This window comes from Myxocyprinus asiaticus, chromosome 6, assembly GCF_019703515.2.
Source record: "Myxocyprinus asiaticus isolate MX2 ecotype Aquarium Trade chromosome 6, UBuf_Myxa_2, whole genome shotgun sequence".
In the NCBI taxonomy this organism is placed as follows: Eukaryota; Metazoa; Chordata; class Actinopteri; order Cypriniformes; family Catostomidae; genus Myxocyprinus; species Myxocyprinus asiaticus.
The window spans coordinates 27371066-27382778 of NC_059349.1; the positions used below are offsets into that span (position 1 = coordinate 27371066).

Here is an 11713-nt window from a genome sequence, read left to right on the forward strand (position 1 = left end):
TCCCCCATGTAACACCTGCATTTGATCTGTTTCTGCTGAACTGGAAAACTTTGGCATGAGGTTTGAGAGTTTGACAAAGTATTTTGTAAATTTCTCTCAGTGAAGGAGACCAATGTCACAACCAGTGTCACAGTGAGCATAGACTCTCTCTTTCTTTGGAAGCCATGTTTGTCTGTGTCTGCCTTTTTCTATGGCCAGACTGTTATCACTGAGCCTGTATTTGGTGAGGATCTGTCTCTGCTTTGTATCTCTATCTGTATAGGGATATTCTGCCAGACTATACTTTCTGTTTAGGGCCCAATAACATTCCAACACACTCAAAAAACAAAGAACACTTCATTTGTTTTGCCAAAGCAATTGCAGCTTAGCTGCAGATGGTTAAGAATTATAAAAGAAAGAACAATGCCATGCTATGTTGTATTTTTGCTCACTGTTTTACATTTGTGCTCACTTCTCACAGTTAAATTGATGTTAGCCAAACTATCTTTCCTCACCAATTGATGACATGTATGTAGGCGGAAAATGTATTTCAATCAGTAATTGAATCAGGCATTTATTACTCTGCCTGGTTATGCAAGAGTCATTTAATTCAACTTTAAAATAAATGGCTGCTTGTCCAAGTGTGGTCTCCATGTATTTAAAATTGACCTGAAATGCAAGTTCAACATTTGACACTTAGAAGAGTAGTTACACTCCCCTCTAAAGCAGGGCTGTGGTTTTATCATTTTTTTATTCAATTGTTTTTTTATGGTAAAAGAATACATTAGTGGTACATCATAATGGTGTGAAATCTCCTTTTGCAGCATCACCTTCTGCCTCACAAGGAGATCTGGCTGATTTATGATACTATTCTCTTCTAATTCTCTTTCTCTGCAGTCTGGGGACTCTGACCTTGCATTGACATTACTAAAACGCCAGCAGTCAGTCTTAAAACATGGACACAGGAAATAAAAATGAGATGTCATTAAACTGTTTAACCACTGGAGAGCCTGATTAAGAACAACAGTGTCTAAAATGAACATGCCAAAGCCTGCCATCACTTTCCCTTGTTGTTTATGTAAACCCCATGTTAGCTAAAGATTTAAGTGTGTATGTTTATTTTTAGGTTGTTCTTCCATCCATTCATCTACCCATCCATCCAGAATGTCATGTGTGTATATACAGTATAATATAGATAATATATTTTTGTTTCCATGAGCCTACAATAAACTCTAATGCTCAAAATAATTAATTGTTTTGAGTAGGGAAAAATTAAATCATACAAATTAGTTCAAATAAATTAACCTCACTGTGTATTTAGAAATTTTTCTTTCTTTTAATTCACAAAACTGACACCTTTAAAGTAACCTGGATTGTTTTGTTGTTTTGAGTTTAATGAACTTTTCTCTTTAAATTTACAGGAACTTAAATTTACAGTGCTGTGAAAAAGTATTTCTAAGGTTTTTGTGCATATCTCATACTAATTTTTTTCAAAAAATTCAAACAAAATCTAACATAAAACAAAGGCAATCTGAGTAAACACAAAATACAGCTCTAAATTATATAAATGATAATGTTATTTATTGAGGCAAAAAGATATCCAATACCAACTGGGCCTGTGTGAAAAAAATATTTGCTAAATAGTTACTAAATCCCCAAATCTATGAAACTGCATTCATAATGGGGTTCAGCTGGACTAGACACACCCAGGCCTAATTACTGCCAGAACTGTTCAATCAATCACCTTAATAGAACTTTTTCAGCAGCATGAAGTTGGCTAAAGGGTCTCACCCAGTAGCACACTATGCCAAAGTCCAGAAATGATGAGGAAAAAGGTGATTGAAATACATCAGTCCAGGAAGGGTTACAAAGCTACTTCAAAGGCTCTGGGACTCCAAAGAAACACAGTGAGAGCCATTATCTCCAAATGGAGAAAACTTGGCACAGTAGTGAACCTTCCCAGAAGTGGCCAACCTTCCAAAATTCCTCCAAGAGCACAGTGACAACTCATCCGGGAAGTCACAAAAAAGCCAAGGACAACAGCCAAGGAACTGCAGGCCTCTTTCACATCAATAAAATTCACTGTTCACTACTCCACTATCAGAAAGACACTGGCCAAAAATGCCATCCATGGAAGAGTTGCGAGCTGAAAACCATTGCTAACCCAGAAGAACATTAAGGCTTGTCTGAATTTTGCCAAAACATACCTTGATGATCCTCAAACATTCTGGGAGAATGTTCTGTGGACTGATGAGTCGAAAGTGGAACTGTTTGGAAGACAGGGGTTCCGTAACATCAGGTGTAAATCAAACACAGAATTCCAGAAAAAGAACATCATACTTACAGTTGAGCATGGTTGTGGTAGTGTGATGGTGTGGGGATGCTTTGCTGCTTCAGGGCGACTTGCAACAATTGAGGGAAACATGAATTCTGCTCTATACCAGAAAATACTAAAGGAGAACGTCCGGTCATCAGTCCGTGAGTTGAAGCTCAAGCGCAACTGGATTATGCCCAAAGCCCAATGATCCAAAGCATAGGAGTTAGTCCAGTTCTGAATGGCTCAAAAGAATCAAAATTTAAATTTTGGAATGGCCTAGTCAAAGTCCTGACTTGAACCCGATTGAGATGCAGACAGGGCCTAAAACGGGCAGTTCATGCTCGAAAAACCTCCAATGTGACTGAAGTAAAGCAGTCCTGCAAAGAAGTGTGGGCCAAAATTCTACCACAGCGTTGTGAAAGGCTGATCTCCAGTTATTGGAAGCATTAGGTTTGCAGTTTTTGCTGCTAAAGGTGGCACAACCAGCTATTAAGTTTAAGGGGGCAGTTCGTTTTTAACATGGGTGATATAGGTGTTGGATAATGTTTTTGCTTCAGTAAAAAATATATATATATTTAAAAACTGTATTTTGTGTTTACTCAAGTTCCCTTTGTTTTATGTTATATTTCGTTTGAAGATCTCAAAACTATTTAGTATGAAAAATACATAAAAATAGAAGAAATCAGGAAGGGGGGCAAATACTTATTCCACAGCACTGTAACTGGGCAGGGGATTTCTATTTCACAGCATGCTTTGCATGGCACTCGTCAGTAAATGTTAAAATTACGTGTTGTATAGTGTGTCTGTGCAATAAGAATGTAAAGGGGGAGACTTGTTAGTGTTTAATGTTTTATGTTATTTAGAAGAGTTCCTGTTATGTTAAAGTTTTGGGGGGTTTCCATTATGGAGTTTGAGTTTATGTTGAGGACAGGTACAATTGAAGATTGTTTTACAATTTAGTGCTTTACTCGTTAAGCAATTATTATGCTAATCAAAGCCTAGTGTTTCCAACTAGCATGCTAGCTGTCACTCTACTAGCTAGTTCTAGCTAGTACTAGCTAGTTAGGTTCCCTCTAACTGAAGTATTTAAGTTAAGCTTACATAGTAAGTTCAGCCAAAGAGTTCAATTGAAAGTTAAGTGCAAATACAATGTACGAGTTAGCGTACTCAATATTTAAAGGTGCAGTATGTAACAATTTTCATGTGATATTCACCTTTTTTTGCCAATTTGTGAACGGCTTGTAACGCAACTAAAAAAATGAGCCCTTCCCGGACTTCCTAGGTTGCCTATTAAAGCCTGTAGTTTTTATGCGAAGGGAGCGGGTCGGTTTTGCCGGGAAAATCCAAAGGATGTGATGTTCATGCGCACTCCCGAGAGCCTTGCCTCAGTAATAGCTTTTCTTCCGCTATTCAACAGTGACAACAAACTGCAACACTAGATAACGTTATCTTAGAGATGGAATCCAGCAAACGTCGGGCTCCCAGCACAACACCGACTCCTACACAAATTCTTAGTAAGCCAAAGAAAAAAAGCATTTATCTACTGCATACCGTCTAGCTAAGTGGGAACGTGATCGTGGTCGAGCGAAAACTTGAGTGAACATCGGCAGGGCATTTGATTCCAGGAGGGACCTTCGTTCGGTGTTGGGGATCAAAACCAACCCAGAATTGCCATTCTTCTTATTGGACAGGTAAGCTTACATAACTGCAAAGCATGTAGTGCCCTAAGGATTGATCTGTGTAATTTTAGCTAACTTGATCTTGCCTGCTAACGCTGATGAATTGCAAGCTACCTTGTTTCGTAACTTTCAAATAATTTCAACAACCTTCTCTTTATACTAAAAGTCAGGTAAACAGGATAAGTTTAAGCAAATACGCTGGTTTCTTGATCGTAGTACAACATATGACATGCAAAACATCCAATAGCACAACATAATAGTGCAGTGCAACAGTAAGCTGTCTGGTATAGTTCGGTAGTATGTAGCTGTATGTGTGTATCAGTATGCTATGTTAGCTGATAAGTAGTTTTAGTTTAGTCACAAAGTTTGTAATAAAACAATCATAACTGTGTAATTTTAATTATGCTACCTCATCTGTCAGCATGATGCCGATGGATCACATTCAATCTCTTTGTACGTTATGTCATTGTTTTGGCCGATGCTCGCTCGCATCCCTATGTAGTGTGTGCGCGCCAGCACGAGCAACAGGTAGCTGGCTGCAGTTCACTTAACAGCCACAGGTGTCATTAATAACAAGGGTTTCTGAATCTTACATACTGCACCATTAAAGTTAAGAGCAATTAACATGTATGTGTACAAAATCTGAAAGTTCTATTAACTTTTCAACTATTATTTTTTTGAGTTCTGCTAACTTATTAGAGTTTACAGTGAGGACAGTGTCATACCGCCACTGTTATCATCAAAACCAACATTCACAAAAGAAAACCTCAAATGCAACATAAATCCAATGAAATATGAGTATATTTACATATTTTACAATATACACATACAGTATGCAAGTTTATATACAACATTTCAGAATATAAGAGACGTGCAATTTCCACAACAGATAGTACTTATGGCATTAGATGTAAAAGGACTTGTTAACTTAGAGATATACTGTCACAACAGTTATTGCAATGGTTTTAAATTAAACTCTTATCTCAACAACTGGGTAACATCATACAAATAGATAACACATTTTTAGCACATGACACACTGAGAACAAAAAAGCAAGCTCAAGTACTTTTAATGAGATAATGCTATTTTGACTGTTTTATTTTATTTTATTTTTTTCAAAAAATTTGGGTTCTGTGTATCAATATTGCTTTAGGTCTGCAGTAGAGAACCTTGTGCACACACAAACAGAGACGTGACAACACTTGCTAAAAGAGCATGGCATGTAGTTATTCAGGCACACATTACAAATGAAAGGCATTTCCTCTGCAGTCCCTATAGAAGGGAGCAGGAGTATGCTACTGTTTCTACAGTGCCAAGTTTGTCTCCCAGATTTCATTTAGATTTAAGGCATCTGAAGTTCTCTCTATCTGTCTATTTACCAGCTTATATTTGTAAAACATCAAGACATCTGATGAAATGTTAAGACTGGCTAGTCAAAAGGCAATTAAAGAAAAAGAGGCAATGAATCTTTTGAAAATACTCCCTGATCTGTTGAGGCGATGTGTTTAAAAATTGATTAGACATCACTGCTGATCTTTAGTCTAATTATGGGACTGTCATCTTACGCAATGAATATCCCCAAGTGTGAATGTGCCAGTGATCATACTGTAGCAAAAAAAAAGTCTGGAATGTCTGTTAATGGAAAGATAGTCTGTCACAGTCACAAGCTGACAGTAGACTCTGTCCAGCACATTGAACTCTCTCCTTTGACCATTGATGTGGTTCTTCGTGGGGTATGGTGCAGTCCGAAAAGTTTGCAAGCTGCCATTCTGTACTTCTTGGACATGATGTTGTATAGAATAGGGTTGATTGCTGCACTTAGGTAAAAGAGTACAAAGGAGATGAGATTGCAGTATTGGCTGATGACAGACATGACCGGAGAGCCCATCTCTGTAGATTTGGAGATCAGGTAGCGTCCAACGTGAAAGGGAAGCCAGCAGAGCACAAAGGCAAACACCACCACAGCTATTAGAGAGAGGGAAAAAAATAATTAAACAGAGGGAAATGGCTTCTTCGCACCATATCCTAGTACATTTTGCAGCGCCAATGAAACAGGGAAGCAGTCTAGGCTTAAACCTGAGTGCGTGTGCATGTGTGAGAAAGAGGGTGTTTTCATTGAAATATTATTAAAGGGCTAGTTTACCCAAAGATGTAAATTCTGTCATCATTTACTCACTTGCATGTTGGTCTGAACACAAAAGGAGATGTTATGTGAAATGTTATTCTCAGTCACCATTCACATTCATTGCATCTTTTATTTTTTTATTTTTCTCTCCATACAATGAAAATAATTGGTGACTAAGGCTAGCATTCTGCTAAATTTCTCCTTTTGTGTTTCACAGAAGAAAGAAAGCCAGAGTTTTCATTTTTTGGTGAACTATACTGTACTTTTAACAAAAAAATTTGCATTTATTATTCATAAAGAATACTTTTAGTCTGTATGCTTTTATGCACAAATATCACATTAAGAAACACAATTATTCTACACTGTAACCAGAGAAAATGTGTGGCTGTTACCTTTAGGAGCTTTTTCTACTTGATCTGACCCTTAGTTGGTCTAAGTTAATGTTGTCAGGTTAAATCAGTGTGATTAAATAATATGTTTGACTGAAAAATACCAGTTAATATGGATGTTTACCAGATGAAGCACGTTTTGGGTTACCTGGCAAAACATTTTACAGTGCTGGGAATGTAGTGCTGTTTTGTGCCAAGTGCTTCTCGTGCGTAATGGGTGCGCTTGTGCGTTAAGTGCGCAAATGATAAACAACTCCATAGCGGTTGCCAGATAATGTGAAGAAATCGGACACTTACCTAGCATTTTTACTGTTTGTCTATTGCTTTTATCACGACTCGAAATGTTTTCTCCAATCTCCTCCCTCTTTCTCTTCCAGAGCTTTCGCCCGATGAGACTATACAAAACAGTTAGGCAGAACACAGGCAAGAAGAAAAAGATACTGGAAACCCAAACCATGATGGCCAAGAGCCCAGACCTAATGGCATATTCCGTCGCTTTGCATTCGTTAGTTTCCCAAGAGTTTGTCCCGTTTTCGTGCTCAACCCCGACGAGAAGAAATACAGGTCCTGCGCTAAAGAAGGATACTATCCAGATGACCAAAATGACCCCTCGCACGCGACCCTTGGTCACGACTACTTTTGCCCTCAGAGGGAAACAAATAGCAAAGTATCTCTCCACACTGAGAGCAGTGATGTTGAGAATGGTCGAGTATGTGCAGCACTCGCTGACGAACTGAAAGAGTTTACAAAGTATGTTGCCGAAATTCCAAGGTCGGTACCTCCAGATTCTGTACAAGTCCAGGGGCATGCAGAAAAAGATGAGCAAATCCGAAAAGGCCATGCTGGATAGGTAGAGGTTGGTGGTGGTTCGCATGTCCTTGTATTTTGTTACCACCAAAATAGTCATCAGGTTCCCTGTTACACCTGCAAAGAAGAATAGGACGCAGGTGATGGTGACCCCGATCAGGACTGGAATGGGAAATAGGTTGACTGGGGACTCGATTCCCCAGTAAGTCGCGTTATCATCCCAACTGCAGTTGAACGAACAGTTCGACCCGTTCACCCAAGTATACATGCTGAGAGATCAAGGACCACCTAAATTCTCCTCTGAGAGAGAGTTTGGGGAGGACAGTCTCCCCACCGACTCCCCATCGTGCCGAACATTTAGACATATACAGATAAATACAACCTATACTCTGACTAATGTGAACCAAGGTTTAGTTTCCTTACAACTGCAAGGCATGACACATCCTTGCAATCCACTCCACATTTAAAAACGGATCCAACTGACTGGAAACTTGGAGCATTTCAGGATGGCAATCCAACTTTAAGTGCTGCCAGGTTATCTGTCATTCCTCTACAGAAAATCCTAAATCTGAAGCTATGTAATTCGGTGTAGGAAGAGAGATATGTGTTCAAGGTGAAAGTCGGAGAGATTAAATCATCCGGCAGAAGAGGATGAGAAACGTGTGTACTGCGAGCTATCAGTTGTGCGTACTGAAAGATTCGACTAATAATGATGTCATCTCATTATTGATGCAACTAGAGAGCTTTGTAATTGGTCGAAGAATATACAACCACGTTATTTAACCCTTGTGCATTCTTTGTTTGTGAGTCACACTTAAGTTGTTCACAGGTCAAAATGGACTCTAACATACAAGTGTAATATATATATATATATATATATATATATATATATATATATATATATATATATATATATATATATATGAAAAAAGTAAAGATATGTAACAACACTAATTTCACTAAATTGAAAGCTCTAAAGTTTTTAGGGATTTTATGGTCCTTAGACCTTATTTACCTCTAAATTACTAAATTACATCATTCATTTTCATATAAAATAAGCACATTTTATGTTATCTTCACTTCAATAAAAACCTTAATTTCAGTAAATTGAAAGATTGTCGAAACATCAAAATATGTCATCCATTGGGTGTGTTTGGTGACATCTGCTGAAAAAAAAAATTACAATTACATAATAATAGATGGCTTTAGTGTTGCATGCATTGGTGGATCTCTATAAGCAGATGTTGTAACAAGCTTAATTTCTAGATTTTATCACAAGTATGCATTGGATATATATTTAGACATAATAAAAAACAATAATTTGTCAAACTGTAGCATTTTTTTTAAACAACTTCTGAAGTGTCAGATTTTGCAATGATGCTCCAATATGCTAGTCAAACCTGACCATGCTGCCCCAGTCAAATCTGATTGTGCTACAAAGAAAATGATTTTGTTACCTGCCATTTCTTTCAAACATAAAAATTCCAGCATAAACTTTGCCACACACAGATCAAACTCAGGCTTAGACCTGTCTGGTTTGTTTGGTATGTGTTGACAGGTTTGTCTACACTTGTGAGAGCCAAATGTCCTCATTAGTAAAAAATAAATAAATAAAATAAAATAAAATAAAAGGGGTCAGATTATGTTGATCTTCAAATCTAGTGATGTGTACATGTTTGTGTGATGGTTAAGTTCAGGTTTAAAGGGAAGAGTTGGGAAACAGAAAATATAATTAGCCTGATACTGTATGAAATCAATGGAAGTCTATAAGATGTCTCACTAATATAGTCAAACAAACTATATTAGTTTGGGTGTGTTTTCTGCATTGTGGATGTTTTATAGTCTCACCCCTTTATTAATGTCTGATTGTTTTCTGCATTGTGTCTGATTTATTGATTTTTATTTGACAAATAAAAAAAAACAAAAAAAATCACTCTGTGTTGTAGTCTTTTCATCCAATTCATGGTGGGTCAATTGACCTGGAACAACACAAGTGTTACGTTTTTTGTCACAAAGCCTCAACTCATTGAATCAATTCCAATTGTGGACTGGAGGTTTTTGTGTGTGTGTGTGTGTTCACGTGGCAAATACAAAAAGTAACCAAGTCTTGGAACACTCAGATGAAGGATACCATTTTTATTAAAGAAACAAAATGAAAATGGGTAAAAAATGACCCAAACGGAGTCACGTGGCATCATGCGAGGTTCGGATGTGTGAATGGCGAGCTCTGCGCACTTTGCTAGCTTTAATACTTTTTGTGTCATAAACCGGTGAGATTTGATATACCCTGATTCTTAACTGTTCTAGGAAGAAAATATGTCAAAGAATTCAAAATCCTCAGGTTCTGGAGACATTGAAAGACACTTACGTGCTCAAGCTGAAGCCCCTGAGCAGCCCCATTTTATTCCAAGTTACCTTGTTCATCTTTTGTTTACATTAAAAGCTGCATTTAGATCCTCCATCCTCGCCTGCCTCATTACAGAAAGACTGACCAAAAATGGATCTAGCGGCTGTCAGAATTTTGCTTCTGAAGCAAGGGGACCATCCAGTTAAGGATCACATCTGTGAGTTTTTAGAACTAGCAAATTTAGTGCACTATCCAGACCGCTCTCTGGTGGTTTTCTTCCGGACCAGTCTGAATAGTGCACTGAAGGAACTGATGCCTCAGGCTGATCCTCACTGGACGCTCTGCAAATATGTGGAGAAGGCTCTGGAACTTTGCGGATCCCTTTACACAGTGGATTATGGTGGGAACCCCAGGCCAAAACCTGCATCTTCTACTCCCTCGTCCAAGCCCTCCACGGCTCCTTGCTCGAAGCCTTCCACAGCCCCTGTCTCAAAGCCTTCCACGGCCCCTATCTCCAAGCTGTATGATCTGCCACTGATGTCAGTGCGTAGGGCCATGAAGACCCTACCTCACAAATTGTCAGCGCCCACGCCTGCCATGGCCAACGAGCCAGCGCCCATGCCTGCCACGGCCAACGAGCCAGCGCCCATGCCTGCCACGGCCAATGAGCCAGTGCCCATGCCTGCCATGGCCAACGAGCCAGCACCCACGCCTGCCATGGCCAATGAGCTGGAAGCCTCGTCCGTCCCAGAGCCTGCGTTGCCAGCCTCGTCCGTCCCAGAGCCTGCGTTGCCAGCCTCGTCCGTCCCAGAGCCTGCGTTGCCAGCCTCATCCATCCCAGAGCCAGCGTTGCCAGCTTCGTCATTCCCAGAGCCAGCGTTGCCAGCCTCGCCAGTCCCAGAGTCAGTGTTGCCAACTTCGGCCATCCGGAGGAGGAGGAGGAGAAGAAAGGCTTCTGTTCCTAAGTCTCTTCCCATGTACACAACCACGGAGATCATTTCCAAGTCTCTGCCCACGTTCACGACTACGGAGGTTGTTTCCGAGTCTCTGCCCATGCCCTTGACCACACAGGTAGTTCCCGATTCTCCGACCATACTCACGACCACAGAGGTCATTCCCGAGTCTCCGCCCATGCCCACGACCACAGAGGTCGTTCCCGAGTCTCTGCCAGCGTTTAAGACCACAGAGGTCGTTTCCGAGTCTCAGCCAGTGTTTACAACTACAGAGGTTGTTCCCAAGTCTCTGCCAGTGTTCATGACCACAGAGGTCGTTCCCGAGTCTCTGCCAGTGTTCACGACCACAGAGGTCATTCCCGAGTCTCTGCCAGTGTTCACAACCACAGAGGTCGTTCCTGAGTCACTGTCCATGCCCACGACCACAGAGGTCTTTCCCGAGTCTCTTCCCATGTTCGTGACCACGGAGGTCATTTCCCAGTCATCCAGGACTCTTTGTTTCGAGCCTTCCACGGCTTCGCCCCTCGAGCCTCCCACGGCTCTGCCTTCCATGGCTTCGCCCCTCGAGCCTCTCCTGGCTCCGCCTGCCTTCGTCGAGCCTGTCTTGGCTCCGCCTGCCTTCGTCGAGCCTCTCCTGGCTCCGCCTGCATTCATCGAGCCTCTCCTGGCCCCGCCCACAGAGTCTTCCACGGCTCTGCCCACTCCCCCAGAGACTATTCCTCCAGAGGCTCTGCCCGCACATCCAGAGACTCCTCCTCCAGAGGTTCCGTCCTCCTTACCAGAGACTCCTCTTACAGTGGCTCTGCCGCCAACAAATTCTTGTTTATTTCCCCGTTCCTGTTTCCTGTGTTAGTTTTGTAGTCCTTTGTAGTTTTATTTCATGATGGGTTCTCCCTGATTGTTTCCCCAGGTGTTCCTCATTCCCTGATTGTTTCCCCAGGTGTTCCTTGTTTTCCCTTGTGTATTTAAGCCCTTGTTTACCCTGGTTAGTTGTCAGTCTTCACATGTATTGTCATGTTCTGTACCTGGTTCTCTTTTGTTTACATTAAAAGCTGCATTTAGATCCTCCATCCTCGCCTGCCTCGTTACACCTTCGGGACAGTGTTTTGGATGAATC

At 40.6% G+C, this 11713-nt stretch overlaps 1 protein-coding gene across 1 annotated transcript; it reads right to left on the reverse strand.

Moving 5' to 3' along the window:
* Positions 1-4897: 4897 nt before the first annotated feature.
* Positions 4898-8131, reverse strand: LOC127442298 (growth hormone secretagogue receptor type 1-like). The gene is made up of 2 exons (XM_051700217.1): positions 6787-8131; positions 4898-5940 (listed from the first exon to the last, which is right to left on the reverse strand). The coding sequence occupies exons 1-2, from the start codon at positions 7562-7564 to the stop codon at positions 5636-5638; spliced, it is 1083 nt and encodes a 360-aa protein (XP_051556177.1). The 5' UTR covers positions 7565-8131; the 3' UTR covers positions 4898-5635.
* Positions 8132-11713: the final 3582 nt, after the last annotated feature.

Bases quoted from the DNA above. Each gene is read 5' to 3' on its own strand.
- LOC127442298 (XM_051700217.1), bottom strand. From the start codon at position 7,564: ATGTATACTTGGGTGAACGGGTCGAACTGTTCGTTCAACTGCAGTTGG. The intron at 5,941-6,786 runs GTAAGTGTCCGA...TCTCTCTAATAG, and splicing joins ACAAACAGTAAAAATGCTAG to CTGTGGTGGTGTTTGCCTTT.